Source organism: Octopus bimaculoides, chromosome 14 (assembly GCF_046866305.1).
Source record: "Octopus bimaculoides isolate indiv1 chromosome 14, ASM4686630v1, whole genome shotgun sequence".
NCBI lineage: Eukaryota > Metazoa > Mollusca > Cephalopoda > Octopoda > Octopodidae > Octopus > Octopus bimaculoides.
In genome coordinates, this window is record NC_142941.1 from 28335089 (window position 1) to 28359855 (window position 24767).

At 36.4% G+C, this 24767-nt stretch overlaps 1 protein-coding gene across 4 annotated transcripts in view; it reads left to right on the forward strand.

The window, feature by feature from the left end:
* LOC106878084 (VPS10 domain-containing receptor SorCS3) overlaps positions 1-24767 on the forward strand; it is a 1080069-nt gene that overhangs the window by 963351 nt on the left and 91951 nt on the right. For all 4 annotated transcript variants that reach the window (XM_089362577.1, XM_052972785.2, XM_089362576.1 and 1 more), the window contains 2 exons: positions 17877-18063; positions 22386-22528. In XM_089362577.1, coding sequence (XP_089218703.1) covers positions 17877-18063; positions 22386-22528 — 330 coding nt within the window. The remainder of the gene's footprint in view (positions 1-17876; positions 18064-22385; positions 22529-24767) is intronic.

A 24767-nucleotide genomic window follows, 5' to 3' on the forward strand; every position in this document is an offset into this window, starting at 1 on the left:
ATAAAAACACTTATGATGAACCAATTGTATGAAATAATTTATTGTTATTTATTTATATTTCACCCAAATATAAAAACAAAATCTTTGATGATTTCTGTGACTCCACACAAACGAAAAAAATCAAACAAATCAAACTTCAGCATGAATAAATGGGACAACATAATCAAATTATAAAAATGATAATGAATTAACAATTATAGGAAGTAAGTGCAATCATCATGATTGGATACAGAATATCACAAACATCTTGTGTTACCTGTGTTAAAAGATAACATACACTGGAAAATTTCTAAATTACAACCAATAAAAAATAATGAGCTTTTATCTAAAAAGGATATGTTGACAAAGAATAATGATATATTACTGACATCAATGTAATCCAATCTTTTGTATAGTATACCAAAAATTCACAAAAGCCAAAAAAATAAGTGAAGCATGCAAAGAAACCACAGACATCAATGTTCTCACGCCAAATGATCTGAAATCAAGAACAGTAATTGCTGGTTCAATGTATGAAATGCACCATCTGAGTAACTTTTTAGACAATCTAGTCAAACTATTCTTCAAACATATAAGTTTATAGGAGGTAACTTAGATTATGTTAAATCACCTTCCGGAAAGAGTTAATGTAAAAATTCTGTATTTTTTAAACAGTGAATCTTTATACAAATAATCCCCATGATGATAGAAAGGGTGTTAATCATTGCATTACTAAAATTCATTCTGCAGAATAACTATTTTATATTTAATGATAACTATTATTTAGAAAAATCTGAGATCACAATAGGGTATAATGTACCAAAATCACTACAAAACTATTGGAACACTTTCTACCAATGTATACAAGAAAACTGGAAAAGATAATTTGATGATTGCTTCATTTTAGGGAATGAAAGCATAGAGAAATTAAAAGAATTTAAAATACTACTAGATCAAATTAAATGTATTGAATGAAATTAAAATTTCAAGATAGAAGTTTTGAAAGTCCACATGGTGTTCTGGAAAAATTCACATATTCACAGTTTAGGGATTGTTGGTCTGCTTCTAATGGCTGCTGGGTGATAACAGTAGCAGTAACAGTTTTAGCAGTGGTGGTTTCTTGTGCCTTACCAACAATATTATTATGAAGTGGTGAGAGAGTTCGTATGAGGATGATAGTGGTGGTGGCAATAGTAATGGTAGTGGTCGTAGTAGTAGTGGAGGTACCAGCCTCACTAGTAGAAGCAGAGTCGTAGTGATGGTAAAGGAAGTGGTAAGCCAAAGATGTAGGGTGAGTGGTTTGTTCTAGTTCATTTGCGAAAATGGGACTAGTCATTGTAGAAACTGTAGTGACAGCAGCAAAAGCAGTAGTAGCTGTAGTGGTAGCAATAGTTTTAGTAGTAATAATTTAGTAGAAATAATTTTTTCTCTCCTCAGTGGTTAAGAAGTGATCAGTATTTGTTGGAAAAACATCAGAACTTTCGAAATTTCTATCATAGAAAATTAATTTAATTCATTTCAGTTTTTCACTTTTCTTTCCTTTTTAAATCATCTTAAACAATTGAAACCTTTTGCATATTTTAATAAAAATGTAAATATTTTCCTCCTTTTATTCATATGAAGTTTTCATACCATTATTCATGTGAAACCTCTTATTGTTTTGAGTATATATGTGCATATGTTTCTATGTATGTATGTATGTATGTATGTATATATATATATGTATGTATGTATATATATATATATATATATATATATATATATATATATATATATATATATATATATATATATATATATATATAGGCGCAGGAGTGGCTGTGTGGTAAGTTGCTTGCTTACCAACCACATGGTTCTGCATTCAGTCTCACTGCATGGCATCTTAGGCAAGTGTCTTTTATTATTGCCTCAAGCCAACCAAAGTCTTGTGAGTGGATTTAGTAGTCGGAAACTGAAATAAGCCCATTGTATGTGTGTGTGAGAGTGTATGTTTGCGTATGTGTTTGTCCCCCACCATCATTTGACAACCAGTGTTGGTGTGTTCATGTCTCCGTAACTCTATGGTTCAGCAAAAGAGACCGATAGAATAAGTACTAGGCTTACAAAGAATAAATCCTGGGATCAATTTGTTTGGTTGAAGGTGTTCCAGGATGGCCACCGTCAAATGACTGAAACAAATAGAAGAATATATATATAAATAATCAGAAAATGGAGAAAACCTCAGATCAACAAACAAATCAATTGGATCACGTCTAATGCTTATTATTTAATACAAAACATGACATAACATTTATGTGACATAACAATTCTTACAGCCGTTTCCGCTTCCGATGTCAGTCAGTGCCTACAAAGAATTGCAAAAATATTCTTCATCTTCATAGGACATTCGAACTAGAACATGGAGCTTCATCAAAGTGAATACAAAAGCATTCAAAATAAACAAAAGGAAGAGGGAATAGGAAAGAAAAAAATGGCCTAGAGAAGAAGTCTGGAAGCCCAATATATTAAAAACATACAATCTTCCATCATAGGACTTCAAAGTGTTACATTCGAAGTGTTACATTCTTCAGCAAAATACTCCATTTCACATTGCTCCAGTCTCTCTGCTGTAAATGAATAACCCTGTAATGGAAGTAGTGTGTGGACCACAAGGGGGAACTCTGCTGTAAAATAAACCTCATTTCATCACATTTCATATGATCAAATGTATTTTGTTCAGCCTATGAACTCTTCAGACAACCCTTGTACAATCATACAAGCTGTGTTTATTTATTATCTTCCGTGAAATGTGGAGTCATTATGCTCTTCATGTTCAAAGTGTTGTGGGAAATATTACTATGCATGGCAACATGTGAAAGGTAGTGACAGAAAAGGCATCCAGCCATAGATCTGTCTTTTGATTTCATTTGACCTATGTACTGGGCATTAAAACAAGCACTATGATAATTTAGAATTTAACATTTGAAGTAAAATTACTATACTTTCTCTCTCCCCCACCACACACATGCACATATTCTTTATCATTTTCCTACTAAATTCAGTCAAGGTATTGTGACCATTCCAGGGTATCACTTCCAATAATTTGGTCAGTTACATTGACACCAAGACTTATTTCCACTCAGTATTTATTTTATCAATTTCTTTGTTAAACAGTCAAGTTACAGGTCATAAGGAAACATAACATAAATATGACATAAATACAAATTAACACACACTCATTTTATGTGAGTGTGCATGTGTGTGAGTGAATGACTGAATAGATAAAAGAAAGCTACACCTAACTCTTGGTTGGAGTTAAATGTTTTTTAATAACAGATTTCAGGTGGATATGTCCTGCACCTATGAAACTTAAAGTAATGTGGAGTCGTATCAAATTATTTTGTATATATGTATCATTATCATCATCCTTTAACGTCTGTTTTCTATATTGGCATGAGTTGGACAGGTTGATCAGAGGTAGCATGCCAGAGAGTTGCACCAGGTTCCAGTCTGATTTGGCTTGGTTTTTATGGATACTCTTCCTAATGTCAACCACTTTACAGTGTGTGCTGGGTGGTTTTAATATGGTAATAACACAGGACTCTTGTAGGCCAACCCTCTTCACTAGGGCTCCAATCCTCTTCTGCTGTGGAGAACAGGTGTTTTTGAGTACAGCAAGGTTCCAGGTATCTTAGTCCTTTATAGGTGCAGGTATAGCTGTATGGTAAGAATTTTGTTACCCAACCCACCTTGGCACCTTGGACAAGTGTCTTCTACAATAATCCCTTTTCCAGGTTAATAATCTTAAGAATATTACTTTTCATGCTCGGATTTTTCCATGTAATATGTGTGTGTGTGTGTGTGTGTGTGTGCACCTGCGTGCGTGTGTGTGCACGTGTGTGTGTGTCTTTTTCTTTGTCTCTCACCACCACTTAATAATTTGTGTTGATTTGTTTATATTCTCATAACTTAATGGTTTGTTAAAAAGAAGCCAATAGAATACGTAGCTGACTCTAAAAAGAAAAGTACTGGAGTTGATTTGCTCAGCTAAACCCTTCAGTGTGGTTCCGCAGCATGGTCACAGTCTAATGAGTGAAACAAGTAAAAGATAAAAGATACACACACACACATGTGTGTGTGTGTTTGATTGTGTGTGTGTGTGTGTGTGTGTGTGTGTGTGTGTGTGTGTGTGTGTGTGTGTGTGCATGTGCGTGTGTGTGTGTAATATTGAGATCAACCTCAAAAGGAGGTGGGTGCAAAGAGATCTAAAGCACACACCTCTGCATTATATGGAAGCAGAGTTGGCAATTATGGATTCCGAGTGAGTAAGGAAGTATCTTGTGGAAGATGTTCCATGTGAAGTTGGAGAAGTTGTTTTGAAGATGCAAGAGTCTCCAGGTGAAGTAGGGCAAGGATGTAGAATTTTCCTTGCCACTCCATCTGAAGCAGTGTATGTGTTGAACATATCTTCCTTTAAACTCATTAGCTGTCATATCCATATAGTGTCTTGTAATACCACCACAAAAAGAAGACAGCTCTATCGACCCAGGTTTGAAGGGGCAGGATCCTCCCACTATTCAGTTAGCAGAATTTTTGTAGTGACAGGTTGGAGTGCAAGGGAGATACTGTGTGGGTGTGCGTTTTTGTCTCTTGTAGCCTGCAGTCCTGGAAGTGATATTATTTAAGCATGAATAGCTACTCTAAATGTGGGAATTAAAGAGTTTAAGATTTCCATGTGTTCTTGGAAAATGCTTTGTAATTAGCATCAAGAAGTCCCTAGCTATATTAGAGAAACCTTTTCAATGAAAAGAGGGCTGAACCACATTACCTTTTCTTTCTGTCTCTGGACTTTGGATTGGGAGCAGGAGTCCTCCATGTACACTAACTTATTGGTGAAGTTACAGTTACAGTTAGGTAAAATTATTCCTGAACATAACCACTCATATAGTTTGAAATTGCTATACCAGCATACGTGTGTGTGCGTGTGTTTGTGCTTCCTTGTTTTGACATCACATGATAATTTTGAATGAGTATCACCATCATACAAGCAGTGTCATTTGATTCCAATGTTCCATGGAAATATTTCTGGTTCTGGAGAAATAATATTGGTGACTGGCATATATATATATATGTATATATATGTATATATATATATATATATATATATATATATATATATATATATATATATATATATATATATATCGTGCAGTTACTGTTAACACCTCGTTCAGAGATTTAACATATATATATATATATATATATATATATATATATATATATATATATATTACTCAACAATATAAAAGTATAACCACGCAAATTATCTTTCAGTGTATGCTTTATTCTGACTTATAGACAATTGACTGATATATATGTTATGATAAAGAACACTAAACTCTGTTGGAGATTTTCATAAAAAAAGTATTTATTCTTATGATAAGCAAAACAAAATATTGTTATTACTATGAATGATAAAACATAGAGATAGTTCAAAGATTATTGTTCTTGGAGTGGTGTGATAGTAGTAGATGTTAAAATGTTAGCTGGTCAGTGTGTGTTGTTGTCCCTCTTCATCCATTGTTTTTGTATTGTCAGTGCTCTACTCAGCTGCTGTTCTACTGCTGTCTTCTGTGTCTGGTTTGATGTCTCCTATCTGCCATCTGTTGTCTTTGGCTAAAGTGCACTGAATATATAGTAGAGGTTTGGCTCAGAAAGAAGTGCGCCAAAGATGAAATTGTTGTTGGAGCCAATTCCATATGAAGTCCTGGTCAGATTATTTTGATGACATAGGTCATATTCTAGCAAATTTGCTATTTTGGTATTTTTTAAATATATAGTGTGTATGTTCACATACAGTGTTTGTGTGGGTGTGTGAGTTTGTGTGTGTGTTTGTGTGGCCACATTTCCTGCTTGCTAATTTTTCCCAAATTTTCTTCATTTTGTTAGTTTGCATTTCAATATATTTTTGAAATTTAAGCATTGACTATAGATTGCTACACACATGCAAGAACATTCATATGTATACAATCACACATGCACACACACTCGCATGCACACACATACACATAGAAGAGCAAAAAAATCTATGATCTTGTCATAATTTTAATTTTTGTTTTCAATTATTTCTACTTGCTATTTAGATTTGAAGTTTATTCTTGTAATAAACCATTTAGTACATGTTTATGAGATTTACAATTCAATTGGAATAACATTGGAAGAAGACATTGACAAATATTTTACAAGAAAAGTGCATGAAATAATACAGAAATAGAAATGAAGTTTGTATCTGGGGAAAATGTTTTGTACAAATTTTGTATGGCTGAGCTGTAGATAATATCATTAAAGTATCACATCTGGGTAACCTTCATCTACCCCCATTTGATAGTGGTCTGTTGGTTAGGGTGTTGAGATCATTAGTTCAATTTATGACTTGATCAGTGTGTTGTTTTTATGTAAGACACTTCAATGCCCATTGCTCTTGTCTACTCTACTGAAATGGGATTCAGCCTCATGTTGGTACATTCTTCTCTCCCTCCAGCTGTAACACCTAAAGTTTCTGCTGGATAAAGAGCTGGGAGGGTAAAAAGATGTCAATGTCTGTTGGGACTTCATAGACACCAGAAATATTTAGTGAAAGCACAGTGCTTTTGTTAATTGTTTTATGTTATACTTAACTTATGTGTGACAGCAATGGTTTTTATGGATATGACAGCTACCAGGTAACTACCATCCACCCCATGCAACTGTTGATACTTGAATCAACAACAAAGTCTCTGTGGTCACAAACCTGTTAGAAAAAGCAGCCAAATCACCCTTAAATCATACACCATGATCTACAGAAATAATGGACACATTAAATAATGTAGTCCCAGAAATACAATGCAACACTGACAATTAGTGAGGGAGTCTCTTTGTGGCCATGTCACCTACTAGACATGACTGCCAAATTTCCCTCAAATCACAATCTACTGTCTTATTAATGAAAGACACACTAGATAATATTTATCCTCACAAACATGGATGTTCTATTAGAACGAACTATACTGCAGTAGTTAACATGAGAGACACTCTCATATTTGCTTTTGATGCAAAATGAATTCTTGTTTATATCACTAATGGGGAGACAAATCCCCACTACATCCAGCACCGAGACCACCAGATCCTGTGATTCCAACTATGTTTGGTCTTGTCAATGATGGACATTCAACCTGTCTGACGATCAATCTATATATATCACTTGCAGGAAGATAGATTGCTGCTGCCTCTAGTGATATAAACAAGAGTGCATTTATATAAATATTACCCCTTGGTATTAATACTGCCTCTGTCTCTAATATAAATATTTTTAACAAGCTAACTGGCTAATCAGGACACCAGCGCTAGTGCTGACACTGTCAAACTACATATCATTGCTACCTCTAGTGGTTGAGTGTCCATCATTGACAAGACCAAACAAGGTTGAAACCACATGAACTGGTGGTCTCGGTGCTGGAGGTAGTGGGGATTTATCTTCCCATTAGTGATATACATAAGAGTGCATTTTGCACTAAAAAGCCAATGCAGGAGTTTCTCTCCTGGTAACTACAGCAGTATAGTTTGTTCTAACAGGACATCCATGTTTATGTGGAGATAAATATTACCTCTCAGTATTAATACTGTCCCTGTCACTCATATATTTTTTTAATATTAGATAATGTTCTTCTTGATAACTTTGTCTGAATAAAGCATGAAATGGCCATGGTCGGAATGCTTTTGGTCATTGATCCACTGGATCAAGACTGACCAGGAGCTATACCACAAGGAGGGAACCTCTACATAGTCACTTCAGTTACAAGAAATAGCAGCTTAATCTCCTTCAAATCATAACTCACTGTCTTTAAAACAGGAAGGAACATTGGATAATGTAGTTTTAGATTTTCTTTGGATAGTCAAGTCTGGAACGCTTTTATTATCCAATCATAGGACTTCTGGATCAGAGTGAACTTGGAGTTAAAACACAGTTGATAGAACTGTGAGTGATAGAATTAATCTGTCATTGCCAGGTTTAACTCCACCACCTGGTCCTGTAGGGGTCTTTAGTGGTGTTCACTCTATTGTTACAAGTAGTAAGCCTAAGTCTCCTGCCTGAGGAAAGTAAGATCTTGTTTCTTATCCCACAGTCTCAGAATCCTTGTAAAATGAGTCATCTTCTGAGTAAACCATAAAAATATTTTTTTAATCATTACTACTTCTACTATTATTGCTGTTGTCCTCCCCCCCCTCCTCCTACTACTACTACTACTATTACTACTGCTGCTGCTGCTGCTACTACTACAAATAATAATAATGATGATGATGATGATAATAATAATAATAATAATAATAATAATAATAATAATTTTTATACCAGGACAAAACATGTACAGGATAACACTTCCAGTCAGTTATGATCAGATGCTATGAGAGCCAGTGCCTGGACAAGCAAATCAATGGTATTGAGCAGAATATTTGCTGTAGTCACGAGCAGAAGTATTGGGGGAGTATCATAGTCATGTATTGTGAAGAATTCTTTGGGGTTTGAATAATTCACCTCTGGAAACATGGGTGTTTCATTCAACATCCTTAAACAACCCTTATTCAGGGACCTTTTGAGTGGGATGGGCTATTTGACCTGAAGAAAATTGTAACTGGGCCCCACCTGCAAGATCATACACTGTTTATCTTGATATGAGATCACCATGTCGCACACATGGTTGTGATGCATGTGCCTGATGTACCCTTATCAAACAGGTAGTCATGATGGGTATGCTGGGCTTCATATATTTTACCCCAGTGTCACTTTGATGGCATTCGCTGTTCTCTCACTCAATAATAATAATGATAATGGTTTCAAATTTTGGCATCAGGCCAGCAGTTTTGTGGAAGGGGTAAAACTGATTAATTTATCGACCCTGAAAGGATGAAAGGTTAAGTCAACCTTGGCAGCATTTGAACTCAGAACATAAAGACATGTCAAATGCCAGTAAACATTTTGCCCAGCGTGCTAACAATTCTGCCAGCTCACCACCTTACTACTACTACTACTACTACTGCTGCTACTGCTACTACTACTACTACTACTACTAATAATAATAATAATAGTAATAATCTTTTCTGCTATAGGCATAAGGCCTGAAATTTGCAGGGATGGGCTAAGTCAGTCACATCGACCCAGTGTTCAACTGGTACTTATTTCATTGACCCCGAAAGGATGAAAGGCAAAGTTGACCTTATTGGAATTTGAACTCAGAACGTCACGATGGTCGAAATCCTGCTAAGCATTTCATCCAGCATGCTAACGATTCTGCCAGCTCATTGCCTTATTGAAAATGATGATAATAATGATAATGGACTCTCCCATCAAAGACAATGTAAAGGCAATTAGTTCACTCTTTCCATCAAATCAGCATTGTCTGAACAGGTGCATTGTGTACCACATGTCAGGTGTCAAAGTGATTGCAGAGTAGTGCGAGATGAAGTATTTTGCTCAAGAACAAAATGCACCACCCAGTCTAGGAATTGAAATCACAGTCTCACAATTGTGAGTGCAACATCCCAACCACTAATAATAATAATTTTGTTTCAAATTTTGACATAGTGCCAGCAATTTTAGGGGAGGGAGAAAGTTGATTACATTGACCCCAGTGTTCAACTGGTATTTATTTTATCAACCCTAAATTTGAACTCAGAATGTAAAGATGAACGAAATTTTACTAACCATTTTGCCCATCATCCTACTGGGTTTGCCAACTTGCCACTTTATTACTACAACTAATACTGCTAAGCATTTTGCCCATCATGCTAACAATTCTGTCAGCTCAGCGTCTTCATAGCAGTAATAATAATAATCAGGCACAAGATCTGAAATTTTGCAGGAAGTGGCTAGTCAATTACATCAACACTATTTGACTGGTACTTAATTTATCAACCCAGAAAGGATGAAAGGCAAAGTCAACATTGGCAGAATTTGAACTTGGATCATAAAGATGGGCAAAATGCCACTCAGCTCTGATCATCTTTTCTTTTTGCATATCAGAGACTACATTGTCTAATGACTGTATCTTTATTTAAAACATGGTATAATTGAAAGGAACTTTTGACTGGTATTTCAAGCAGTTAGAATGACCACATAGAACTGCTTGTACCTCACCTCCCACAACTGGTTCAATTACTGTTACTTTACTGTAAAATGTGGCTCTATCTGTAATCCTACAAAATGGAAACAGAACTGCTAAAAGAGACAGTATGGTTGCAATATTTCAAGAGAACATTATTTCTGCTTGCATATTAATGTTCATTGGTCTACATCTAGCATTAATATCCTCCAGTGTCACTTGTTCATGACAAATTCTCCACAGACATGTAATATCAACCATTCATTACACTTACATGTTGCTGTTGTTATTGTAGTTTATCACACCTCCATCAAGTTTCCAATTTCTTCAATGCATAGCTAACTGATTCTTCAACACACTTTTCAATTCACAGCCTACCAACTAGATTTGGAACATGCTGGAAATCTCTAGTGATTTCACTATCTAACAATATCACAACTCTTCTATCACATACACTTTGTTGTTGTTATTGTTGTTGAATAGCTTTATTATCACTGACTGAAACAACTTGACAACAACATCTGGGAATTGAAGACAGCAGATAAATATTGATAACTATAGATTTATTGATAAATCTAGAATTACATTGATAACTACCACCATAGTAACTATCAGCATCACACCTCTTACACAAAGACTTTTGATACTTTACACTTTGCACAAACATATAAACCTGCTGCTACTGCTGCTGCTGTTGTTGTTGTTGCTGCTGCTGCTGTTGTTGTTGTTGCTGCTGCTGCTGTTGTGATCTCAACATTAGTGAAACATTCCTTTGATATGGAAGCAGTTAACAAAATCCAGAGGAATAGACTCCAATCCTCCTATTAATTTATTATAATCTTATTTATGCAACATTCTTAAATGGATTATAACACTTGTATTGTAAACCACTTCTTTGTAAATCAGCATTTTAAAAATGTCTTTGTTATTATTACTGATATTTAGGTTTTGTTGTTTTGCTATTTCAGATATAAGATTGATGTGGTGTTGTTGATGCCCTGCCACAAACTATAGTTTGTGTCATCAATCCTTGACCATAAATGCTTATTCTCCCTTTTGTCTATTTATATATTGTAATTAACTATAATATGAGAGTTTAAATAAATATATTGAACTGATTGAAAACTGAACCCCAATAAGCTTAGGAATGTTGATTATAGCCAAAATTTTAATCCAGTTTCAACTTCAGCATCTGATATATATTCTAGCATTTACAATTAAAACATACAGTTCTTCATTTTAAAGGTAGTCTAAAATTCAGTGTGGTGGTGGGGGGGATATGTCTGTTTTATAGATCCTGCAGCAATATAGTCTCCCATACTGATTCATCAAAACATTTGTTTCCATCAAAGATATCATCATCATCATTACCATCAACACTAATATCAGTGCATCAATAGTAATAGGGTACACGACCTAGTGTTATAGGGGGAACTAAGTCAACACAACGTATGCTAGCCATCATCACACTACTGCCATTATCTCATTATACCACTGCCCTTACCGCCACATTAAACTCCCACCCTCACCACCATAATACAACATTGAGCTCTCCACATTACACCAGTGCACCATATTGTCCTTCATCTCTACTTCACTACATTACTGAGTTACAGAGACGTAAACAAATCAACAGCAGTTGTCAAGCTGTGATAGGAGACAAACACTAATACAAACACACACACACACACACACACATAATTGGTCAGTAGTTCATAGACCTGAAAAGAAATGCGCTCTGAAACATTAAAACAATATTATCATCATCATCATCATTTAACATCCGTTTTCCATGCTGGCATGGGTTGGACAGTTTACAGATCAGACTGAGAGCTTTTGACATGGCACCAACAGTGGCGAGGCCAGCATGGCCACATCTTTTTGGCAGATACTTTCTAGACCTTCAGCCTGACCCTCAACCTGACACCTCCACACTTCTTTGTCTGGCCAAACTTGTCCTCTCCCTTAACTGCTTCTTGTTCATGGGGGAGTTTTCCCAACAGATCTCGGGAGTGACCATGTGAACAAGAATGGGCCCCAACTATGCAAACTGCTCATTGGCTACATTGAACCCAAACATTCTCACAATTCACTGGTCCCACTCCTGAGCTATACAGCTTATACTGATGACTGTATCAGCACTACCCCACTCTCCTATGAACTACTGAACTCCTTCTTCTTTCTCAAATCGTTTCACCCTGCCCTCGAATTCTCCTGCACTATTTCTAACTCTTCCATCAAATTTCTCACATTTCTGTCAGCATCCACCACTCCACTCTCACTACTTCCATCCACTGCAAACACACTGACTCACACTTCTACCTAAACTTCTCCTCCTCCCACCTTACCCACACCAAGCTCTCCATCCCCTACTCCCAATTCCCCCATCTACACAGGCTCTACACTGACAACTGTGACTTTGAGACACAGTCTCAACTCATGGCTCACCACTTCATCCTATGTGGATATCCCCTCACCATTATCCACACTGCCTTGGCTGGGCATGATCTGTGGATGTGCCTCTGCTCTTTCTCCTTGTACATGCCCCACCCTTACCCATCTCCCATTTCCCCCTCACCTACCACCTTTCAATGCACCATTCTCAAGCCTTCCAGTGACTCCAGTCCAACCGCTCCACCTCAAATGGGATGCTGCTTGAATGACTGGTTTGCAGAGCACCGCCAAGACATCAGACTTGGCAAATACACCCCAGTGCTACAAGATTTGTCTGTGTTCGGACTGTCTCTGCACAGGGGCCACCCGAATTCCCGCCTGCACCGTGAGCTGGAATTAATCTTCTCTCTTCCTCCCTTTGCACCACATGGGCCTAACTCACCTCCACTCTTCATCTGACACCAACCTCACCTCTTCTCTTCACTTGACACCAATCCCACATGGATTCCCTCTCACCTCCCACACTTTTCACCTACACATCTGCATACAGCTCACCTTGGTACCCTCACCCACACGCACCACTTTACACACACTATTCAACTCATCACTCACTTCTCACACCATGACACACTCACCCACTACACCTTTCCACCCCACACACTTCTGAGCACCCACACAACACACCATCATTCACACATACACACAATCTCCTATAGTGTCACCACACATACCACTATATGAGCAGCCACACACACTGTTTAATTCAGTACACACACAAACACACAATACCTGAACACAGACAATATATACTTCCACACCCACACAAGCACATAATACCTGAACAATATATACACATACATGCAATACATATATACATATAAACACATGCAGCACACATAGACAAAGATAACTTTCACCCACATACATATGCTACACACATGAACACTATTTGGTCCCAGTAACACACATACACACATATACATGTGCACACACCACATGAAAAAGCACACATCAGCTGCTACATATAATGCACACACATGTTACACACACATGTTACACACACATGTTACACACACATGTTACACACACACCCACAACAAACTCACTCAGCCCCCATTCACACATACATACACACACATGCTTGCACACTCCCCTGTTGTTGGGATCACCATAAATTATCTCCCCTTCACTCTAACTTTTCTTATTATCTCCCTTTCATTCAGCTTCTTTTTTTCCACTCATTCACCATTTTGGACCACTGAACTCAACACGTTTTTTTTTCACTCTCTCCCTATTTGTTTCCTCTTATTCTTTTCTGTCAAAAAGCGTAGGCTCAAAACATAAAAGACTTTTCTATTTTTCCCAAGCATCAAACTGATACACTTGCTTGATGTTCCTACACCTGTCTTCATCTTTATTTTTCTATAATTTCGAACTATATATATATATATCATCATCATCATCATCATCATCATCGTTTAACGTCCGCTTTCCATGCTAGCATGGGTTGGACGATTTGACTGAGGACTGGTGAAACCGGATGGCAACACCAGGCTCCAGTCTGATTTGGCAGAGTTTCTACAGCTGGATGCCCTTCCTAACGCCAACCACTCAGAGAGTGTAGTGGGTGCTTTTACGTGTCACCCGCACGAAAACCGCCACGCTCGAAATGGTGTCTTTTATGTGCCACCCGCACAAGCCAGTCCAGGGGCACTGGCAACGATCTTACTTGGCTTGCCTGGTCTTCTCACGCACAGCACATTTCCAAAGGTCTTGGTCAGTAGTCATCGCCTCGGTGAGGCCCAATGTACGAAGGTCTTGCCTCACCACCTCAGCCCAGGTCTTCCTGGGCCTACCTCTTCCACGGGTTCCCTCAACTGTTAGGGTGTGGCACTTTTTCAGGCAGCTATCCTCATCCATTCTCACCACATGTCCATACCAGCGCAATCGTCTCTCTTGCACGCCACAACTGATGCTTCTAATGTTCAGCTTTTCTCTCAAGAGTTCAGCTTTTCTCTCAAGATATATATATATCTATATATATATATATATATATATATATATATACACACACATGTTTTTATTAATGTTTAGCAGAAGTAACAGAGTGGGTCATGGTCTGAGAATTCCATGCATTGACACTTTAAATTTATATATATATACATATATATGGCTCAGTAGTTAGTGTTGGGCTCACAATCATGAACTTGAGTAAGACACTTTATTTCATATTGCTCCAGTTCACTCAGCTGTAGAAATGAGTTGTAATGTCACTGGTGCCAAACTGTATCAGCCTTTGCCTCTCCCTTGGATAAGATTGGTGGCATGGAGAGGTGAAGTTGGTATGCATAGGTGACTGCTGGTCTTCCATAAACTACCTTGCCTGGGCTTGTGCCTCAGGGGCAACTTTCTTGGTGCAATCTCAGAGTTATTTATGACAAAAAAGGGGTCCTTCTTTTATTTTGTGTGTGTTTGTGTGTGTAATTTAGATCTAGTTGAATTAGGCACTTAAATTGAGACACTTTGTTAGGACAAACTTATTCGCACACTCAGACAATATTAAGTGAGTATCAAACTCTACATAGAATTTTTTCCACCTGACATTCATGCAGTGTATGCAGCTGGCACAATCTGTCTTAGTGCATAAATCCATTCTTGTTTGTTCAGATATGGACTTCATATAAACATACTTTCCAAATACTTCCGAGGTAGATGAGTAAAATACAAATGAGTAGCAAAGATGTATAAGTTTCAATTCAATTAAATGAGTCGTTCGAAACAGCCATAATGAATTGAAACTTATACATCTTTGTTACTCATTTACCCACACCCCACCCACACTTTCCCCACTCTCACCTCCCCCAGCTCCCAATACCCTCACATCACACCACACTACACCATATCACACAACACATCACTTCACAACACACCACCACGCACACACCATCACTGACCAATTCCCTTCCCCACATTTTCACACCTTCACACCTACATACACACATGCATACGTTAAGATCACCAGCATTCTCTCACACACACGCACCTTCGTTTTGGGATCACTACTACTTTATTATCTCTCCAGTGTGACCCTTCTGTCCAGCATTCGCCATGGTAGATCACTGACCACTACACATATTTTTTTCTCTCCTTGTTTCTTTCTGTGTTCCTTTCTGTTGAAGAGCGTAGGCTCGAAACGTTAAAGACTTTCTCTATTCCCGAGCATTATGCTAATACATCCATTTGTTGTTTACACCACCTGTCTCCGTCTGTTGTTTTCTCGTGAATTCTCCCTATATATATATATATATATATATATATATATATATATATAAAAGCATATATGTGTATCTGTACATATATATATATATGTATATACATATATATATGTGTGTATGTAGTTTTACTTCACTGTTTCAGTCATTTGACTGTGGCCATGCTGGAGCACCACCTTTAATCAAACAAATCGACCCCAGGACTTATTCTTTGTAAGCCTAATCCGTGGAAGACTTTCCATGAGCATCACCCCCAGAAATGTAGTGTTCGTCCCCCAGAGCCAGAGTTCTGCTACATTTTGAAGTGTTTGAACGAGGACATTTAGTGAAAGCAACCTGATCTGTGGAGTGTGAAGAATTAGATTCTTCACTAAGCTCACCTCATTTGTGAGTTTCTCACCAAAAACAACATGGTATTGCTTCCACACCCACCCTATTTGCCAGATTTAGCACCTGCAGACTTCCATCTCTTCCCCAAGATAAAAATGCAGCTCAAAGGTTGCTGTTTTAACACTGTTGTCAAAATCCAGAGCGAATCACAGGTCGTTGATGCGCTTATGGATAATGACTTCCAAGCTGGATTCCAAAAGTGGCAGGAATGCTGGGACTGGTGTATTGCTCATAATCATAAGATAGTGGGCTCACAATCATGAGAGTGTGAGTTCAATTTGCAAACTGGACTGTGTGTTGTGTTATTGAGCAAAACACTTTAGTTGACATTGCTCCAGTTCACTCAGCTGCAGAATGAGTTGCAACATCACTGGTGCCAAGCCTTTGCCTTTCCCTTGAATAACATTGGTGGCATGGAGAGGTGTGGCTGGTATGCACGGGTGACTGCTGGTCTTCCATAAACAACTTTGCCCAGACTTATGTCTCAGAAGAGAACTTTCTAGGTGCAATCTTATGGTCATTCATGGCTAAAAGGGGTCTTTACTCTTTATATATATATTATATATTTATATATATATATATATTGGTGCAGGCATGGGTGTGTGGTTAAGAAGCTTGCTTCCCAAATGGGTTGGTTCAGTCCCACTTTTCAGCACCATGAATGAATGTCTTCTACCATAGCCTCAGGCCGAACAAAACTTTCTGAGTGAATTTGATAGATGGAAACTGAAAGAAGCTTATCATATGTGTGTATGTTTGTGTGTGTGTGTGTTTGTGTGTATGTATGTGTGAGTGAGTGTGTGTGTGTTTGAGTCTCCTTGTCTTGACATTAGGTGATACTTCTAAACAAGCGTCATTGCCAATCAAGCAGGGTCATTCATTTCTAATATTCTCCAAAAACATGTCTAATCATGGAGAAATATTATCTTGCCTGGAAACAGGTGAGGGTTGGCAACATAAAGGACATCTAGTCATAGAAAATCTGCATAAAAAACTGACCCATGCAAGTTTGAAAAAGTTATGATTATGGCGTGTGTGTGTGATGGACTTCTTTCAGTTTCCATCTTCTGAATCAGTTCAGGGCTCTAGTAGCAGACACTTGTCCAAAGTAGTTGTGGGACTGAACTCCAAACCATGTGATTAAGAAGCAAACTTCTTAACTATATAGCCATGCCAACACACATACACATATTCACATACATATATATAACCCCATATAGAACATGTGGTGCTGAAGTGTTGAGTTTGACAGCAGCCTATTTTAGTGGAGGATGTTGAAGGGAGAAAGAGTTCCGATATTGTAGCAGTTTATGATAAAATGGGGACAGGCAGAACATGTAAAAAAACCCATGCACCACTTCACTTCTAAGAGGGCTCCACCTCTCAGGGATCAAAAGTTGTCATGTGTTGTCCCTTTCAGTTTCTCTTGGAGGTCCTGGGGAGAAGTCCAATATTGTAGAAATGTATGTTGAAGAAGGGAGAGATTCTCATATAGTAGTAGTAAGAAACTTCATTCAGGAATGAATAATATTGAAGGGAAAGATGTTGAGGGAAAAGAGATCTCAAATAGAAGGTAGGATGTTAAGATAGTGAGATAACTTCCCAACAACAGAAACAGTAAACTCATAAAAGACAAATTACAACATTTATTGATTTTCTTTTTAACTCCTTTCTAAATCTTACAACTGTTTGTATCTTAATTATTTAACCATTTTTCTTTCTACAGGGGTCTGTGCTGTCAACAAATTACACTATAGATTTTGGAGATGGCACCATCCAGTACTTCCATGGCCCAGATATCTTGAACAGAGAGATGAGCCATAGATACTTCAGCCATGGCAGCTACACTATATCAGTGAAAGCTGAAAATGCTAATGGTTCTGCGACGACCAGGTGTTTGGTTCATGCTGAAGGTTTGCTTCATACCATTATTTTGACACGCACACATACACACACACACACACACACACACACACATACAAATACATACATGCACAGAAACACATTGCTGAATGTATACCATTGCTTATACATACACAATTGGGGAAATGATAATAGTGAATTTTGTAATGGTGAATATAGTCTAGCTAGAGATGCAGGCATGGTTGTGTGGTTAAGAAGTTTGCTTCCCACCCACATACTTTCAGGTTCACTTTCCCTGCATGGCACTTAGGGCAAGTGTTTTCTACTATAAACCTGGCCTAACAAAAAAGTCTTGTGAGTGGATTTGATAGATAGAAACCGGAAGAAACCCATCCTGTGTGTGTATGTGTGCGTGCGTGCGTGCATGAATGTGCATGTGTGCATGCACACGCGTGTGTGTGTGTGTGTGTGTGTATGCGTGCAGGTGTGTATTAGTATTTCTTTGTGTTGACATCACATGATAATTGTAAACGAGCATCACCATCATTCTAACAGTCTTCTTCATTTCCAATCTTCCATGAAAGCATACCTACCCATGCAGAAATAACAAGTGAAGCTTGATGACAGTAAGGGCATCTGGGTATAGAAAGCTGATGATATGTATATGTGTATGTATATATATATATATATATATATATATATATATATATATATATATATATATATATATATATATATATATATATATATATATATATATATATATATATATATATATATATATATATATATATATATAATACAAATATGTTACAAAAACAATAGAAACTACACATGGGAATGTAAGGAGAAAGTAAGAAGAAAAATAAGTGAAAATGCACATTGGAAATCAAAAAAAGTAAAGGCTTTTTATGAAAAGTAACGATAGATATATACAATTAGATGAATTGAGGTAGGAATAAAAGTAATAAAAGTCATTATTGTGAATTGTGAAAGAGATTCAAAAGCATACTGGTTTCGTAATCATCGCTTTGAATGCACACCAAATACTGAACGGTGTCAGGTCTACTAGTCCCTGAGTAAAAAGATTATGTGTAAGGGAGGTAAGTAGTTCTGGATTTGGTGCAATTAGAGTAGATCTAGATCTGTAATGTAAATGGTGTATGGGATGTATGGGGGTTAGTGGTATTAAATGAAAGGTTAGTAGTGTTCTGTTTTATGTTATGTGTTCATATTTAGTTGTGGAAGATATGTATTGATGAAAGTTGCCTCTTTATTCATTCTTTGTTGTATTGAGGTGTTCTGTGAACATTGACATAAGGGAAAAATTAGGATTAAGATTCCTCGCACACCTTTTTATGTGTCCACTGACCTGTATCTGTATTGTGGGTGGCGGATTTGTTCTTTGTGGAGAGTGGTTCTTCTATGGAGTGATATTCCTGTTTGGCCAATATAATTATTACCACACCCTAAGCAGGTAATGGCATAGATTATATATATATATATATATATGTATATATATATATTAGAAATAATACATTTCTAAATCTCTCAGAGAGACTTAAGCAGTAGTGATGCGATAAAGTAGTTGTATACTGCCAACTTAACGTGACAGTCCCAATAAGGGAATATACTACTGCTATTTAGCCCTAGGAAGCTGGACCACTTCCTGTCAGCCTTGACACATTTCCTGTGTCCTTATGTTTGCGAGGGGGGAGACAAGCTCCTCCACCCAGCCTAGCCAGCATTCAGGGACATTTTTCTGAGTCTTTGCTCGTCATCAGCCTGAAGTAGCATGACCAGCTGAAATAATATATGTTTGCGAAGGTTACTATATGTGTTCTCAGAGCACAGCTCATTAGTAACCAATTCCCTTTTCTATATGCTTTGCCAATCTGCTTGAGATGATTTTGCATAGTGATCCAAGGTTTATTATGCCTCTGGGATAAGTCCCCAATTCTTTGATGTAGATCCTCTTCAACTGTTGTTTTCATTGCATCACTATTGAGAACCATTTGCCTCCTTGATCAATAACCATCCAAAAGATCAAAATCACCATTTTTCTGAATTTGCTAAACCACCTTTTGTATTTCAGAATACTCACACCATCAGGATATACAGTACATATATTGCAGGTATTGCATTGTTACCCTTAGGTAATTTGTAAAGCATGCAATGCCAAACATGTAACTCACTGAAGTCTTTATCTTCCATGGGCTATCAGAAAGAACATATGCACACACACACTGCATATCCACATCAATGTTTGGTCATTGCACATAAAGATGCAAATTTTGCAGTGTGCATTAATTGCTGTAGAAACGTGTAGGTGCAGAAATGAAAAGAAGTAATTAACTTCTAAATAACACTGGATATAAGTCTCTGCTCTCCTTTATTATAAATTCATTACGTGTGTGTGTGTGTGAGTGTATGTGTGTGTGTGAGTGTGTGTGTGTGTGTGTGTGTGTGAGTGTGTGTGTGTGTGTGTGTGTGTGTGTGTGTGTAAGCCATCTAAGAGTCCATAAGTCAGGAAAAAATGCACTCATATATCTGTCAGCAGATTGAGTATATTTATTGAAGTGTTATATATCCATTAAGGCCGATCTTACCAACCAGTTTCACACTAGGGGTTCAATGGAGTGTTAGGTAACAGCCTGATTATGTAACCCTGCACTCACTTGATTTTATCATCTTTTTCACAGCAACCACAAAAACCGGATGTGTCTACTCACTTCCAACAACAGAGAGCATTCGCCATATTTCATTCCATAACATCTACTTCTGAAGATCGCAGGGTCACATAATTGGGCTCTCACTTCACACTCTGTTATGCAAAACCGATTGGTAAGATCAGCCATAATGGATAAATAATACTGTACCCTTTGACTGATATATATATATATATATATATATATATATATATATATATATATATATATATATATATATATATATATATATATATATATATATATATATATATGTATGTATGTATGTATGTATGTATGTATGTATGTATGTATGTATGTATGTATGTATGTATGTATGTATGTATGTATGTATGTATGTATGTATGTATGTATGTATGTATGTATGTATGTATGTATGTATGTATGTATGTATGTATGTATGTATGTATGTATGTATGTATGTATGTATGTATGTATGTATGTATGTATGTATGTATGTATGTATGTATGTATGTATGTATGTATGTATGTATATATATATATATGTATATATATATATATATATATATATATATATATATATATATATATATACATACACACATATACATACATACATAGTTTTTATAGAGAGAAAGCACTACAGGAATTTAATTCCAAGAGATGCCTTCAGCTTTTCCATTTAAAGGTTTTGTAAGGCCCACATAGCTAGCAAAAACACCAATGCAATTATCAATTACATAATCATTGCACTCCTCCTCAGTAAATAAATCCCTATATCAATGCAGCAGTTTGCGCACAGATGGCCTGAAATATCATTCTGATTATTTTCTCCAAGCTTAAATTCTCTCTAATGAAATCATTAAGGAATGATAATTAATAAATCATTAGTAAATGATATCATTTACTTACTATTTGAGCTGTTATCCACTATGATATTCAGAAATCAAAGGAAGAAAAATATCTGAAAATTACTTAACAAGAGAGAAAGAGAAAAAAGAATATGGAGTAAACGGGAAGTCTTTTCACAAGAAATACCTCATAAAATAAGGTTAAACTTTGTTTCACCTAAACTGCAACACTGAATTGCAGTTACATTTAGTTCAGAACTCAGTGACAGTTGTAATTAATTGCAATATAGGATTTATGAGTTAAGATGGTAGAGTATAATTATAAGGAAATTTAATTGCTATTTCCAGCAGGTTAAGTAATTTCTTAAGGTTGTTGTTATATAAAGCTCTTCAAATAGGTTTATCATTTAATTTAAGCAGATTCATAGTAACTGTAACACCCACTTCCGTTTGCAAACACAATATTTAACATAAAAAAATGTTTTAAATGATTTCATTGTTTTATTAAAGCTAATGTTATATCTTTCTTGCATTTTAGTTGCATAGTGTGTTTTTGTTTTCAAAAAAGTTTTACTATTTTTCAAAATTTTACTCGTATCTATGTAAGCAAATGTTGAAGTATTGGAGGTGAAAATTAACTGTAGATATCTATTATCACTAATGTAAGATTAACTGTCAACACTGTTTAAAGAAAAATACTGCAGCTAAGATTACAAGAGCTGTATTGTTTTGTGCTAAATAAAAACATTAAAACATATTTATCTGAACTTGCTGTGTTTCACAGTCTATCAGTATTCTATTCTAAAATAACCTGTATGTTCACAATTTCAGATGAAATTGAAGAATTCAATGTGGAGAGTCTTAATGGTGTTCAGACACACCATCCTGTTTTGTTCAAAACTGCTGTCAGTGGCAGGCATATGTCAACATCAAACATTGGTGATGTACACTATGTATGGCATTTTGGGGATGAGGTAAGGAAACCCTTCAACAAGTGTTGTTGTTGTTATTTTATTTTTTTATTTGTTAAATGTATAAGTCAAAATAATGAGTTGTGTAAAGCACTGAACTACTTGTTTCATAGTTTATAAAACAAATTCAAATACCTGTCTTTCATGATGTCAGTGGATGCAAAAGACTTGTTTGTTTTTTTAATGGCTTAACCAGAAGAGAAAAGGCAAAGCCCTTTACCCTTTTTAAGGTGTCTGTAACTGATGGAAGGAAGACAGGAAAGGTATAAATTAACCTCAGACAGGAGACATTACCTGAATTCTTACATCAGAATAGACTCAGCTAGGGGTATGCAAGAGCCACATGGTGTTAAATTAGGCAATGCATTAAATCTACCCCACCAAAACAGTAGCAGTCAATCAGACATGTTCCCACTGTTTCCATCCACCAACTTTTTTCACAAGATTTTGATTAATCAAAGGCTATGGCTTCATACACTTGTCTAAGGTGCCATGCAGCAGGATTAAACTATCTATTATGAATATTGTGCCTGGTAGTAAAGCTTAGATTTGACATACTAGATGCAGTAAATTGACTGAATCATTAGAGTGCTGGATAGAATGCCTCACAAAATTTGTTCTGACACTCTGTGTCTGAGTTCACATCCTGCGTGTTTCAACTAAGCCATCCTTTTGGAGTCAATAAGAAGTACCAAACCAGGACAGTGGATTTGTAGAACTTATAGGTGGTTGGGCAAGATGCTTTGCAGTATTTTTTCCAACACTTTGCATTCTAACATCAACGCCTGTGATGACACTGATGCCAAGCTATATCAAGCCCAAGTGGGCTGTCTTACCCTTGGCTAAACATCAATGGCACGGAAAGGGGAGCCTTGTATGGATGAGCAACTGTCGGTCTTTTTCAAAGAAATATTACCCAAGACTGCACATATGTGTACAGATACATGGTAAACCTTGATCAACAGCTGCCCTTTGTAGTGATAGACAAGTTGTGTGAATAGGTAACACATCTGGTAATAAACATTATCTCTCATTAACTAATAAAAATATCCTTTGTACATGGATATTTGTGTCACATCCATGTAATACAGAACCAGCGGATCATAAAGAAGTCATAGGACAAATTTTGATGTGGCTATAAGCAACTAATTTGGAGGTTTAGTATATGTTAATAATGATGGTGTTGTTTAGCCCTAGACCAGCATTGACCAAGTAAATCTTCCAGTCATGACCATCCTGTCTTGTTATAGATATAGTATATATATATATATAAAACAAAATTTATCATTTTGTTTTTATTAGGACAGTAATGTATTTGATTGATATCACAGTCAATGTATTGATTTAGTTATTTAATATCACAATTAGTGAACAATAAGATCATGATTACAACTTCAGAATGGACCAATCAAAGGTTTATTGCATATCTGACAGTGAAAGTTACAAGGGATTGTCTGTAACTTGATGCAAAGCAAATGTTTGAAGAAACTTTGTAATGCACTAGTTACTTTGCCAAGGTTTACATTCTTGGCTAATACTCACAAGTGAAAGATACACACACACATATACACACACTCACACATGTACACACACAAATACATATGCACACACACACATACACACTCACATACATACATACATATATATAATCCGTATTAAATGAAGAGAAGAAAATGGTGAGTTAGTTGTTAATAATTATTTATTAATAAATTAATAATCCTTTCTTCCTACAATGGTTTCGATTTATACTCATTGAATAAATTACAAATTTATGCGTTAAATTTGCATTTATAAGTTATGATCAAAATATCATGAGTATAAATGAAAACAGCTGTAGGAAGAAATGATTATCAATTTATTGATAGATAATTATTAACAACTAACTCTCCATTTTCTTCTCTTAATTTAATATGGATTATATACTTAATATATATCTATTAATTTAGGGAAATTTTATTTCCCAAAGATATAAGATATAGAACCAGTGTTAGAGAATATATTAACCTTTAAGAGGTTAATATATTCTCTAATTAACTTAGAGGAGTGGTTGTGTGGTAAGAAACTTGCTTCTCAACGACATGGTTCTGGATTCAGTCCCACTGAATGGCATCTTGGACCTTGTGAGTGGATTTGGTAGATGGAAACTGAAAGAAGCCTGCCCGAAGCTCGTCGAAACGCCGGTGTTAAAACGTGGGTAGCTGATGAAGTAGAATGTTCTCTATGTGGCTCGTGTGTTCTCGTC